The sequence below is a fragment of the Struthio camelus genome, chromosome 3 (genome assembly GCF_040807025.1).
Source record: "Struthio camelus isolate bStrCam1 chromosome 3, bStrCam1.hap1, whole genome shotgun sequence".
Classification (NCBI taxonomy): Eukaryota; Metazoa; Chordata; class Aves; order Struthioniformes; family Struthionidae; genus Struthio; species Struthio camelus.
The window spans coordinates 71,135,045-71,148,366 of record NC_090944.1 but is presented as its reverse complement, the minus strand read 5'-3'; the positions used below and the strand labels follow the sequence as shown (position 1 = coordinate 71,148,366).

Genomic DNA, 13,322 nt, shown 5'->3' with positions numbered 1-13,322 from the left:
TTTAATATTTAAGTCATACAAAATTTGCATGGATGTGCATTTTGGTTTGGGATTATTGTAGCTTATTTTGAATGGATTAGCTGCATATGGAAACTAAGCCTTTACTAAATAAATAAAATAAGAATTTAGTGCAATTGAAAGTCTAGTTAAAATTGATTCACACAACTGCATAACAAGACATTTCTCTCAACATCTATATGGAGTTAAAGCACTGTCTTTTGGCTTAGGTGTGTTTATATGTGACATGCCGAATATATCGAGAGATACGTCAGAGTAAATGAAATCCTAATTATTTTGGTCTCTGCACCCATATTAAAATACTAATATGTTTTTGAAAGGTAGTTCCTATGTGTACCTTCTCTCTAACATGTTATCTGTTGGTGTGTGCCCTGGAAAAGAAACTGAGAGAAGTTACTTTGTTAGAAAAAGATAACTCTTATCTTTTGAGAAAGTAGGCTTATATCTGAGATTGTTTATGAAAAAGATCAAACATTTCACTCTTAGAGCAAATCAGGATATTTTTACTATGATTGAGAGAAATCTCTGCCAATGACCATATAATTTGATGCTATTATTTCATAGTTCAGAATTTGTCATCAAATGGTGCTGTTAGAGTACATTTGTACTTTGTCTTTGTTTCTTTACCACTTTCTTATGTATATTGATAACTGCTGCGGGTTCTTGTTTGTAGCTGCCTAGTGTTGTTTAACAAAGAAATTACTACTTTTGCTTGTTTTTGCATGCCTTTCTAGTTGCTCAGGGCATACCTGGCATGGTAGATGTTTGGCTTCTTGCATAAAGCGCATCTCAGATATTTCTTTTTTGAAAGTTACTTTGTAAATTGATTTATCACATTAGAAAAGAATCTGTTTATGTTTTTAAACCCTTGGGACTTTTATTTTGCCTTGATAGGTCTTTCTGACTAGTGTCAACTTGCCAGTTGGAACTGTGCATGTTGAGTCAATTTTTTTTATGCAGAACTGTTTAAACAGGTATTTCAGCTTTTTCAGAGATGGCTTCCTTCTGTTTATTCTTGTCCATCTTTATACTTCTATTACTTTTTTTAAATAGAGGCAAATGTGAAGGACATCCTTTTCTTTTATATAATTTCTCTAGATTTGCTTGTCCGCACACCAGCGTAGATACCTCATCTAAGGTATTCTGCTATCATCCAGACAGGTCCATGACCTCTTAACGTAACGAAGCTAAGCCTTGTGGAAAGCAAAATCTCTTTTTCAGTTCATTACAATTTTAACCTGTTAAATGATGTTTTATCTTTCAGACGTTTTTTGCTATCAGTTTTCTTCTAGGTGTTTTGTTTTCCTCATATGTGGTCTCTGATTTTGCCAAAAATGAACTGTAGTCATACCAGCATCTCTGTAAACATTGGTATTCTGGATAATTGGTAAAATAAGTCTTTCCAGTCTTGTTAATGGTTGGTTGCTCTGTATCTTGGCTATCTGTTCTGAGAAATTTAAAACTTGGTGGGATTAGCGTTCTACCATTACAAGCTTTGATACCAGGCCTCTTCATTCTTGTTTTACTTTGTTTCTTTTGGGAACTAGGAAAGTTTTCATAAGGAATCAAAATAACCTCCATTAAAAGGCTATTTTTAAGGCTTTTAACTTTTAGTCTAAAATGCAAAAAGTTACTTACGCCCAGAGAATAATTTTTAGCTCCACAAGGTTTCATGTTAACAAAATAGGTTGTTCTTCTGCATCTTATAATTTAAAAATAAAAATTTCTGAAGCTACTTAGTTCTAAGAAACTTCTAAAGTATATACTAGAATAATACTATATGGAAGCATTATGCTAAAAGAGATGCGTTAAGTATATGCTATATGTACATATATGGAGAACATTAGAAATTAATTCACTTAATTTATTTTAACCTTAAAACTATTGTAACTCTGAGGATACGTGGATGTTGTTATTACTAACTTCATTGTAATGTGTGAATGACTGGAGATGAGGAAAGAGGAAGAAACTATTGTTTCAATAGTTCATCTTTTGGAGGAGCATGACTTCAAACAGCTTTCACAGGCTAGAACTCTGTTAGTAACTTTAAAGAAAGTAGTAAAAGGTATTGGAAAGTGAGTAAGTTCATTTACTGCGATAACATGTAAATGCATCGGAGAGACCGTTCAGAGTATGAGAGGATGAAGGATATGCAGTGGAATCTGACAACAATTTTAAGCAGTAATCACTGAACCTGTGTGCTTGCTTGAAATGACAGAAACACAAAGAATAAAAAAACCCTCAATTTTGTGATCCAATATTGTACTATTTGTGAGATGTAATAGCAATGGAGTTCTAGTAATTCGGGTAAGTGGAGTGTTGAAATGTTTGTGATTAATTTCTAGGAACTTTTTTCTTTTTTTAATTACAGCAAATATTATGTGATTTTGACCAGCTCTCTTTCTGATAATTATCTGTGAGAGGAGATAAAAGTTCTCATTCTTTTAGGGTGATCTATGTTACTTGTGCTTTCAGGGAAAAACAAACAAACAAAAATAAACTTGCTTTTCTTGTTCTGTGGTTTCCTGAGTAGTTGAAAGGAAATTTCTTGATTAAACTTATAGAGGCTTTTTCCAGTTTTCCACTTTAAATGTAATCTGCCTTTTTAATAGAGGATAACACATCTTCAATAAAATAGGTATTAACTGTATGGCTGTGAGTTAGAAGCAGATGAAGACCCTACTGGATTTGTTTTACTACACTCAGCCAATAGTCTAATTAAATATTTATAACAAAAGGCATTTAAAGGATGCCTGCATGACTGTATTTTATGCACATATGAACAAGTGAAATATATTGAAGTTGCCATCAGTGTTATATGGCTACTTACAACATGCTGATATGAAGTAAAAATAAGCTTTTGCTTAACACACAGTTAAGATCAGTTTTTTGAAAAACCCTGAATTAAGAAAAGTCTGCCTGAACTTGCTAAGAAACAAATGCTTAAATAATTGCAGTTGAGTTTTTATTTGCAAATCTTAATCTTCTGACTTCTCAAATGTACATGCTAGAGTCTGAATGAAACGAAGGGTTATGGCTTTGTGGAGGGGGAGGGAGGCTTTAAATCTGATACATTTTGAGCATTGTTCCAATTCAGCAGGCACCACTAAAAGTAGTATTTGTGTGTAGTCAACTCAAAGCGAAAAGAGATGCTGGCTTACGTCGAGACAGATATGAGTGCAGCCATTCGGGACTGTTCTCCTTGGTTGTAGTCCTTAACAGTGTATTTGTAGATGGCAACTCTTTTATAACACAGGTGTCCATTATATCCTCTTCTTTTCCCAGCTGGATGGAAATCTTCCATTCTGTGTTCCTGTTGCAATTGGTTAGCTTTCCTCCTGAGAAGGTGAGGATGGGAATCTGGGTATGCCTGTTCCGAAGTGGTTGTATTATGAGGGGACATCTGTTAGTCTAAACACAGATTTGAAATTAGCAGCGGAATAACCTTGGTTAAATATGTGTTTTCTGTGTTCTCACTTAAAGAAAAAGCTGATTTGGGGGCAAAATAGAATACTGCTGTTCTGAGTACTGCATTGTTTTAAATTACAGGCTATACCAGTCAATCCTCCCTTTTAGCCTCTTTGTTTAGCTAGGCTGTACGTGCTCCTTTCTTGTTAGGGTGGTAGGGGCTGAGTATGGACTTTCCCTTTTGCTGCCATTACAGAACTGGAAACTGGAAGAAGATTTAATTGTGTTCAGTGCTACCTGTACTGGGCTTTGATCAGGGAAAGCAAGCTACTTAGTGTGGAAAGGAAGAAAGGGAAGACTGACACAGAGGAAAAAGATTTGAGGAAGAATAGAAGCAAAGGGAAAGAATGAGAAAGTGGACAAAAGCGTAGAGGGGAAGCAGGGAGGAGACACAGAAATAAAACTGGATTGAATTTTTGACTTCTCTAAAGAAATTCTGTAGAAGTTGGTCCTAACTGCTGCTGTTTTGGTGGTGGTGTTGAATGGTTGTGGAAACCCATATGTACCTGATCCACTTATTTAACCTATCTGCTGCTACAGATTACTCAGTGCAAGTGACTTGTGTCTGGGCTGTTCATGTTAGGCCTGCTGATGAACCTAGTTAGGAATAAACATATCTTCTATCAAATGAAATTAAAAATTTTTCATTTATTTTTGAAAGCAAATTCTAAAATAGCTATTTTCATTAGGCTGCAGTGAGCATCCCTCTCATTCTGTGTAACCTAGACACCATGCAGACCTTGTGGTAACAAAATAGTTTTTTTTCCTTTTTACTTCTGTTGTATAATCTCCATACTATCCAATTTATTCATAGTAATGAGTATGTAGATGATATAGCTGAGAATAGGCAAGCTGTAACTGAAGTTTTATAGATTCTAATAAAAACTAAAGTAATATTGTTACCTTTTCCTACATGATTTTCATACATGATCATTTTATATGTGACTTTTTGAATTCTGATCCCAGAAGTGAACAGAAAGTTTTGCTACGAGTGTGTGTATAAATATCTTTATATATATATATATTTGTATATATATTTGTGTGCACGCACATGCACATACACACATGTGCACGCGCGTGTACACACACAGTTAGTGACTATCATTTGGCGCTGTGGTTGCAACTATCACTTGATATCTCAACCAATTGGTAGAAAAATAAGTAGAATCCAGTTTGAGAGTAATATCAAACTGCTAACCATGATGCTGCATTCTTGCAATTCCGTGCTGTTTTAACAAATACTTTCTAACTTCTGAAACTTCTGGGTCATAGCAATGTTCTGTGTAACTTCAGTTTTATTTAGAGACACTGTCCTATGGGCATGAGGTCTGGGAGAAAAATTTTGGGATCATATAACTAAAACTCTATAGTAATGCCTGTTACCAAAGGGACTGCAAACAAATTGCGTTTGAAATGTTTGATTTTGCAAATTAAATATTTCTGTAGACTTTTAAAACTATATCACAATATAAAACATACTCTTTTAAAGAAACAAATATTTCAATTTTACGAATAGGATATTTATTGTGAGAACGGTTGTTGATAGTGAGATGTTTATGCTTTTGAATCTACCACAAAAAAGCTCTGTTCTTAAACGTGTTTCTGATACTAAGGTGCTTTGTGCTGTTGTCCAGATTGTGGACTGACATAACTTTTCCTTCATGGCATATTTATCCAATATTCTAGATTTTTTATTTATGTGCAAGAGCTATAAACTTAAAAATCCTTAAAGATGCAATTGGGTGTTGCCTGTGTATCCAATTTATGTGTTGACTCGGTGACTTCCTAATATTAGGAAAAAAGTGCATTATCTTACTGCTATACTCAAAGTATTTTTCATTTAAATTTGGCTGCTTTAGGTTTGCATGTGTCAAAGGCTTGGTATTGTCTACACTTTTCTTAGTTTTAAGTGCATATACTATGTGTTGTGTGGATAACTTTTTTTACCTCAGTAAGAAAAGCTCCATAATTAGCAAGTGACTCCAGAGAGAGATTTAATGATGGCATGTGCTGTTTCTGCAATAATTTACAGATTGCTTTTACTGAAATACGTTTACCTGGAACATGCTTCTGATAATTTTGGTCGTTGACATACACAGTGATTTAGGGAGAAAAATGATAAATATTGCATGCAATCAAGCAGGCTAAGATTCTTGAAAACTTCTCTTGCTTATGCTTATTTCTAATTTCAGCTTAGCTCTTCTCTGTACAGCTGATTTTTTTCCTCAAGTGAAATTGAGGCTGGGAAGGAAACTACATGATTACTTGATAGCGAGGTAGTCACCTGTCTTTCTGAAGCATAAAATTTTTGAAAGCGTCAAACAGACTTAAGATTCCCAGCTCCCTTTTTGTAAAGTGACTTGGACTGCTAAGTTCCAGTGACTTTGTATGATGCTTTAGGCTACGTAACATACTCGATTTTTGAATGTATCTTCTGAAAATTTTATTCTATTCTTCAAAACTGTAATGCCTGCTGAACAATGCAACCTTGAACAAATAAGGCTTTGGATTCTTAGAGGGGAAGAAAACAATGTCTTCACTATTTGTTTTGTGCATACCTTCTTTTCTCTTGCCTTCCCTCCTTGCTCTCCCAGCATTAATATTTTATACAGTGTAATTTTGAGCTATAGTGAAATACCCAGTTGAGGCATATTGTGGGTGCTCTGTCACTATCTGCTAGACACAATAACTCCAGTGTGGCCAGAGCCTACACACAGGCCGCTGATGGCGTTTCTTTGGAATCGCAGTAACGTATGGCATCTACTGAAATCTGTAGGGTAAGCAAATACAAAAATTCTTTTGAACGGTCAGGCTTCCAGAAATGCCATGTTGTCGCCACATTGATAAATGCCACAAATAGCAGCGTGATCATGTAGGACTCGGCTCAAAATGTGAGACTGCATGCCCTTCATGTTCCAGCAACAGACTGTATTTTAAGTTTGGAGAGAAATTCCAGTCTTCCGCGCCCCCGATTATATGCTGTAAGCTGTCTGGGTCAAAAAACCTCATTTTGTCTCTTGCCAGCTGCCCTCTCCAGTAGAACAAATCCTTTCCCCAAAGTCTGGCACCCAGAAATAGCACATACGCCTGCTTTTAATTACCAGCAATAGGAAGAGATGGGATAACCTTGTTTACATTACCAGTTACTGCTACAGGAAAGACGGATAAAACTTCAGGATTAATTGCAATTTGTTTAGTCTGTAATACTTCTGAATTACAGAGAGCAGCCTTTTGAGGGGTGTCTGTTAAAAGGATGATCTGTGTTTCATTAGTGTTATGAAGTAGCTGACTACAATATTGAAATTAACATCAACTAAAATCTGATTTTCATTTTTTTATTAATGAATACCGCAGAAATTATTTTTAGGCAGACTAAACTTCTGAGAGACTTATTATTATTCTGGAGTATCTGATGAGTGTTTCAGGTACTATGGGAGATCACAAATCTGCAGATGGAAGGCAGTGCCGTCTTTTTTTTTTTTTTTTTTTTTTTTTTTTTTACCCCTCAAAATCTCTGCAGTATTGACTGTTAGACATAAGTTATTCATGTTCTGCATGAGAAATGTGTGGGAGAGATTGCAATTTTTTGTTGGTGTTTTGATTTGCTTTGCTTTGTTTCCTTTTTTGACTCAAAAATAGGAAATGGGAAGCAGTGTTCACCATGACGGTTTTCAGTTGTGTGAGGTTTTAGATAGGGCAGTTCATTTTCCAGGCTCTAATCGCTGACTAACTCATGGTGGTGGTCTTACTCTTTTTGTTTCTCAAAGATAGTGTAGCGGTGCTTTGGCTTTCTTGAGATTTTATATCCCATGATTTGTAAAAGTAGTTGAAGGGATGCTGAAATGCCACAGTTGACAGGAGTTAATAGTGTAGGAAGCATATTAATTTTCTAGAATGTATTAATGTAGAAACAGTTGGCTCATCATGAAGAAATCTTCAGCTAATTTAAAAATAAGGGTGCAGAAAAACTAATCTTAGAACTATTTAGCAATATTTAATGTTATGAAATGCTGAAATAATTTTTCCCTTAAAATCCTTATGCTTTCTCTAAAGAAGAGAAAGCAGATCATGGATAATGAGGACTCTTTATAACATAATTTTCCTCTGCTACAACAGGGCAGTCCCACTGTAAGAATTAACACCAACTTATACCATAATGATCATTTTCTGTGATTGTTTTAGCCGTTCTTCTGAAGGCAGGAAATCATCTTTTCTCTATGTTTACACATGAATAGAATGATATCCCCTTTGAGTTGAAAAGGATAAAGCTTGTTATGGTTATGATATTTCATAAAGTAGTTTTGAAGTACATTTCTAATTCTGCACATGTTCTTTAGTGAGTTTCTTGCCACTTAAGTTGTATAAAAATGGTAAGGAGCTTTACCTACACATTCAAGTCAGGTTTTGATAAATTTTCGCCGCCTCAAAAAATTATTTTTGTCAGTGATATGTATAGTGCTCAAAATATTATAAACAATGTATCATAAGAAAGCTTTATAATGTTTTATTGATATTTAAAATTTTGCTAATACTTGCTAATTACAGTACTCTTGTTATGCAATCTGTTTTGTCAACTGAATCTGTTTGTAAAATTAAGCACTTACTAATAATACTTTTCATTTTTTCAGAAAAGAGCAAAAGGTCAAGTGCTGTTTGACAGAGTATGTGAACATCTTAATTTACTGGAAAAAGACTATTTTGGTCTGTTGTTTCATGAGAATTCAGATCAGAAGGTAAGCCTGTGGAGTTGTTGTTGGGTTTTTTATTTGGTTTGTTGGTTTTGGTATTTGTTGTTTGTTGGCTTTTTGCTTGTTTTGGGGGGGTTGTGTGTATTTGTTATTGACTCAAATAGTTTAGTTAGGCTGCATTGAATGAATTCTGTCACAAATGTTTGAATAAATAGTCACAAACTGTCACTGCTAGTCTGCTGTAAGCTTGCAATGTGTGAGAGATACTGACATGTATGAAAAAACATCTGACAAGGTCTCCGTTTCTTGCTTTAGAGCAGGGGAAGACTTTAAAATATCTGCAGTTTTGAGAAAACTAACTCAGTGTTTGCTAGGCTTTATTTTGGAATGATAAAATAGTATCCATCCATGCAGGTGAAATAAGAAATTTTAACTAATAACTGTGCCTCAATAGTCTGGCAGCTCCTCAAAGTCTGAACTCTTTCCTTTTACCCTGTGCTTAAAAAAACAACCCCCCCCCAAATTTTAGTGTTTAAAGATTTAAAAAAAAAAAAAATTAGACTTCTACCTGACTTTCCAGTAGTCTTCCTACCTTTTCTAATGTATGTTTAATAAAACTCTGAAAAAGAAACGTGCAGGAAATCTTGGCTATAACTCCTAACTGTTAGGTCTTATAGTTCTTTTTCCCATTAATTTTAAGCTTAAAGAAAATATTGGCATCCTGTAAAGATGAGACTAGAGCTAGCTCGTCACCAGTATTGCAGGCTTGTTTCAGAAAGGCTTGGTTTGGAAGAGACGCTTTGATATGATTACATTCAAGTAGGACTTTTTAAGTACCTTTTGTTAGTATCTTTTGGCCTTCTTTTGCATTTGCTTACAGGGTGGATTGTCAAGCACACCTAGATTACTGAGAAGAGAAAAATCCTAAAGTCAGTTGGTGGCATTCATTCTCCTAATTACAAGTGCCAATTTAGCTTTTCCCACTGTCTATGGTTAGTTTTGGACCAGCTGTCATTCTGCCCACAAACTAAAGATATACCCACTGTCATCTTTTTTTCCATCATAGAAAAAACAGACTAACAATTGCAAGTTAAAGTGGAAAAAATTGTAATATTTTAATTTTGATCTCTGTTGTTGTGGCAGGAAACATCATTGCATGAATACGGCACTTGGTATAGAAGGCTTTGCTTTTTTACTGTTTTTTTTCTTGTGCCACTTTTGTGCATGAAATGAAGTCTAATTTAGCCATTTGAATAAACCTAAAGTTTTGACAACTTCTATTCAAATAGAATTATTTCCCAGACTGAGTTATTTACTTTGCAGATTTGCTGTGAAGCATTGAGCAAAATACTTAATTCCTCTGTTAAAGATCTCCATATATAAAGTGGAGATGATATGTTTTTACTTGACGTGTTTTATTTTTGTTCCTTATTGTAAACCACTTATAGAAAGGGGACCATGTTCAGTGTAACAAGGAAGAACTTCCCTGCTGACCTTCTGAGTAATACCATAATCTTACTGTTATGATCACTTACAGTCCCTTTATTGGTGCTACAGATCAATATTCTTGGAAGTCTAAAGGTCTATGTACACAGTAACACAATGTAAAGAAAAAATCTGACCGCAGGCAAGAGAGAAAAGGTCTGATAGCAGACCTGGGATCCTTGTACTATACTAGGAGACAGTCCATTTCAGTAGGTCCTAGGAGATGGAATAGATGGAATCAGGAGCCTTCCACTTTTAAAAGTAGACCAGGAAAATCTGAGTTGTTATAAATTATGTCAAATTTTTCTTTTCTAATGCACTTCTAGTTGGACTAAAGGATTTCCTGGTATTCCTCAGTCATGGGAACAGGGGAACCCAGTACCATGCCCTGAAAAGTGGCTGTGTGGGTATTTTTATATAAATATAAATGTATGTCTCTGCATGTATGTGTATATATGGTAGTTACCATTCATATCTGCCTGTATCATATTTACTACATGCAGTGGGATTCAAATATTACATGGTACACTGAGAATGATGTGAAGTTATTTGTCCGAATTATTGAAGCTCCTGTGAAGCATTTGTGGTTTGTTAAGGACAGTTACTGAAATATCTTTCCCCATTCAGACTTCCTAAGAAACTCAGATGAACCTGTGGCTTTCTTAGAAAGATCTTTATTTGATGGGGGGAAAAAAAAACCTCTAGGTCTACTTTGGGCACTTGGTTTAGGCTTGATAATCAATCTGTATTTCCAATCTATTATGTTCCTTGGAACGTTCGCTCAGATTTCTTCCAAAGTCTGAGAAGCAAAAGGAAAGAAAGGTTAGCTGTGGATTGGAAAAAGGAGGTACCCCATATTAAAATGGGGGAATTGAGGTAATTTTGTTCTTTGAATCTGCAGCAGTTGGTGCTTGCTAAACAGGGATTGCCTGTTTGGTGGTTGCTGATGATTAATGAGCTTTTCTTTTTTAATTTGATTTCCAAAGCTATTAGGACAGCCCTTGTCTTGTGCAATTGATATATATTTTACAAATTTAGATATATGTACGAGATGATGACAGTTGTATTTTTTAGTGCTTTGATTTTAGTCATTCTTTTGTGAGAGTAAAATCAGACAATTGGTTCTTTCCTCGGTAACTTGTATGCTATGATCGCTACCCATAAGCAGCAACAACTCATCAGAGAACTAGTAAAATTCTAAGACTATTTTTTTGTATCTAGCCTCCTGTGCCACACATTGACTATGTTGATAAACTGATAAGAGATAAGGTGGGGGGAAAAAGACAGAGATGGGGAAATTGCAGGTCAGGTGCAAAAAGGCTGAGGTAGACTCAAGGCTGTAGAACGACTTGAAGTCAAAAATGGAAAAAAACCCATAATTTTGGAGTTTTCTGGAACTTTTTAATAGCTAAGCAATTCTTAGACTTCTCAGAACTTGACAGATTCTTTGAGACATTGATCAATTGTCATTCACTTTTACTTAATCTTGGTGCATGCATGGACCATCTGCAACCAGTTTTCTATTTTCCTACTGTGATTACTCTAATAGAATGTCAGTGAAATTTTTTTTGGCAAACAAAAATGTAAAGTTAAGAGGTTTGCAAGTCATATTTCATATGGTTTTGCTAAAGCTCTTTGTGAAAGTTGGGTTTTTTTCCCCGCTCGTAAGCGCTTAAAATTTTATATCGTCTAGCAGTATTAAAAGAATTCTAAAGCTCACAAAGTGACAGACAAGTAGAAAAAGAGTAAATTCAAGGAAATTTGATCTCGCTGGTAGGAACTGTTTACAGCTATAACTTTCTTGTGGATGCGTGGGTGATTCATTTCGTTCAGCAGTTCCCACCAATAAGGTTTGGAGGCTTGGAATTTTCACCGGTTTTAGGGACTGGCCTTCTCTGTTCATCTTTCTATGTTAGGATTTTTTGAATTTTTTTTGGTCTCAGCACTAGTTTTCTAATGCTTTTTTTCCCCACGATATGGCTGTTGTCCTCTCAGATTAAAATGCCACAAATCTCTGACCTCCAGCCCAGTTAGTACTGAATGCTGATGAATGATGTAGGGTTTTTTCCTCCTTGTGCACTTATCACAGCTATCCGTTTATGAGCCAGCTGTTATACTAGACTGCAGCTGTGGGGTGTGGAAACTGAATGCCAGGCACACTTTTGAATTAGAGCTGCTCTCTAGTGCACCATCAGGGTACCATTGGAGAGAGGAATCCTATTAATTTTTCCATATCAGTGTTCTGTGCAGCTGGCAGAGATGTATTGTCTCATCAAACCAGACTAATTTCATTAGCTTTAATACACATTTTAAAGCCATTAACACTGCTTTGTGAGTGTAGTGCAATAAAATCACTGTCTAAGCTTTAAACAAATGAATTTGACATTTGTGAAACATGACAGGGAGGAGGAGAAATCACTAAAGTTCATAAATGTTTCCTTCACACTGTACTTGGTCTGCTGAAGCCCTGGAAAGCTTATGCTCTTATCTTCTGGGCACCGGATGGAATGCTCCTTTTCTGGATTTGCACAAAATACTTCTATATTGGTAGAGAACACTTTGTCTCATCTGTAACGTCACCATTTACAAATTTAACAGATAGTTTCTTCCCTACTGTAGCAAAATAGTGCGCATACGTTGCAGGTTCTTGGCTGAAAGACAGATCTGCCTATCCTGCAGTTAAGAGGTCTATGTCAGGGTAAATTCTTTCAATAGTGTTTATTTTATCCATAACAAATGGCACAGATAGAAAAAAGGCTCTAATTATGCATGTAAATTGAATATGAACATCTGATTTTATTTGACAGGGCATTAATGAAAGTTGGTGGCAAAATCTGCTTCCAATAAGCTGATTCCAGGTTCAGAAACGGAAAATCAACTGTATAGCTCCTATAAAGAAAGGATTAGCCTTCTCATTTTGCAGCATGTTTTGCATTGCATGATCTTTTGTCCTACTTCATAATGATAGTGCTGAAAGTCACACACTTATGCATCCTAATTTTCAGCTATAGTTATGCCATACTATTATTTTGTACTTATTTTCGTTATCTAAAAGGCAAAAATTTAAGGTATTTCTACTTACCGTTTCATGGTAATTGAAAGGACTTTCTGACTATGGCTTTCTAACTGAAAACTTAGGATGATACTGTAGCTGAAATGGGTCTCAGCTAAAATTATCTGAAGAATTCTGTTGACTTCTAAGGCATTTTCATGTCAAGGCTCTTCCAACAGATAAGTTTTCCTGTTTTAAGTAACTTGAATGATGCCCAGATTTTTCTGAGAAGTGTTTTGTATCTCTTGTTATGTAACAATGTTATGGCTGTATAGCTCTGGGAGAATTATAATAGCTATGAAATATAGAAGCTGCAGGCTTTTGAAAGTAAGAAACGTAGAATTATTCTTGTATTTTTACTTAGATATTTAAATAATTTATTTTTAATTTAATTGGTAAATAATATTTATCTAATGTAGACATGCTGCATTGATGACAAAATTAGCTTGGATCAAAGTCATTTACAACAAGGTACTTAGTATACGGAGTCATTTTGATAAAGCCTCATTCTTTACCAGGAGAGATTATCTACATTAAGGATTTGCACTAGGGCAAAACTATCAAATAGTTATATGTTCTTCTAATCTATAGAGGCCCATAAAACCTTTCTC

At 35.2% G+C, this 13,322-nt stretch overlaps 1 protein-coding gene across 25 annotated transcripts in view; it reads left to right on the top strand.

Moving 5' to 3' along the window:
• The window catches only part of EPB41L2 (erythrocyte membrane protein band 4.1 like 2), a 129,226-nt gene that overhangs the window by 61,117 nt on the left and 54,787 nt on the right, over positions 1 to 13,322 (top strand). For all 25 annotated transcript variants that reach the window (XM_068938309.1, XM_068938308.1, XM_068938304.1 and 22 more), the window contains one exon: positions 8,115 to 8,219. In XM_068938309.1, coding sequence (XP_068794410.1) covers positions 8,115 to 8,219 — 105 coding nt within the window. The remainder of the gene's footprint in view (positions 1 to 8,114; positions 8,220 to 13,322) is intronic.